The 1,183-nt window shown below is 45.7% G+C and overlaps 1 protein-coding gene across 1 annotated transcript in view; it reads left to right on the forward strand.

Annotated features, from left to right (window-relative positions):
- Positions 1-2: 2 nt before the first annotated feature.
- LOC105539188 (40S ribosomal protein S4-like) overlaps positions 3-1,183 on the forward strand; it is a gene marked incomplete at its 5' end in the record, with an annotated part of 4,108 nt that continues 2,927 nt past the window's right edge. Inside the window, 3 exons of the mRNA XM_011979375.1 lie at positions 3-96; positions 474-631; positions 1,091-1,181. Coding sequence (XP_011834765.1) covers positions 3-96; positions 474-631; positions 1,091-1,181 — 343 coding nt within the window. The remainder of the gene's footprint in view (positions 97-473; positions 632-1,090; positions 1,182-1,183) is intronic.

The raw sequence follows: 1,183 nt of genomic DNA on the forward strand, positions 1-1,183 counted from the left end.
CCATCCGCTACCCCGATCCCCTCATCAAGGTGAATGATACCATTCAGATTGATTTGGAGACTGGCAAGATTACTGATTTCATCAAGTTCGACACTGGTAAGCATCCTCTGTGCTACCTGGGTACCCTCTTTAAGGCCTAGATCATTATGAATTGCACAGGGTCTGGGTATCTTTTTATTAAAAACCATCTGCTCTGATCCCCCAGGTTTGTTTATAGCCAGAGGCACAAATGCTCAGAATATTCATTTCTTCTTTTAAACTGTGTTTTATAGAGGGGGGTCTTACTCTGTTACCCAGACTGTTCTCGAACTGATTATAGGTGTGAGCCCCGGAAGTCCTAGCATGGACAGCAGTTCCATATGAGGAAATGCAAATGAGGGGGGAAAGGAGGAATAAAATTTGTTTTGGACCCATCTCTGAACTGCTTGTCATTTGTTATATTGGGTTGAAGCAGATGATTTCTTCCTGCCTAGGTAACCTGTGTATGGTGACTGGAGGTGCTAACCTGGGAAGAATTGGTGTGATCACCAACAGAGAGAGGCATCCTGGATCTTTTGACGTGGTTCACGTGAAAGATGCCAATGGCAACAGCTTTGCCACTCGACTTTCCAACATTTTTGTTATTGGCAAGGTAAGTCTGGGTTTTCTCTCTCTCTAGTCCGGGGAAGTATGTCAGTGCAGATGGCTGCTGGGATTGCAGCATCCAGGCTTCTGGCTGGCTCTGCTGAACCTAGTGCAAAGCCTCTTCTGGATAGGACTCACGCAGAGCTGGGCTGAGTCATAATGATTAGCCTTAGGTACTACTAAACTTTGACTCCCTTGAATAAATGGTGGGTACCTGCTATGCACAATAAACTTATAAGATGTTAATTATGAAGGGCATACAGTGAGTTTCATAGGACAGCCCCAGAAACCCAAGCAGTGGGTACTTTTGGTAACCAGCATCCATGTCTTAAAACTGCCTAGCTGATGCCAAGTGCTCTCACAAACAGACTTCAGTTGTGTTAAACGAGGTGACAAGTGTAGCATGTGCCAAGCCACTATGAGTTGGTGTGTGGTGGGTTTTCATTCTCCTTGTTTTCTCTTCCAGGGCAACAAACCATGGATTTCTCTTCCCCGAGGAAAGGGTATCCGCCTCACCATTGCTGAAGAGAGAGACAAAAGACTGGCGGCCAAACAGAGC

This window comes from Mandrillus leucophaeus, unplaced genomic scaffold, assembly GCF_000951045.1.
Source record: "Mandrillus leucophaeus isolate KB7577 unplaced genomic scaffold, Mleu.le_1.0 Scaffold1039, whole genome shotgun sequence".
NCBI lineage: Eukaryota > Metazoa > Chordata > Mammalia > Primates > Cercopithecidae > Mandrillus > Mandrillus leucophaeus.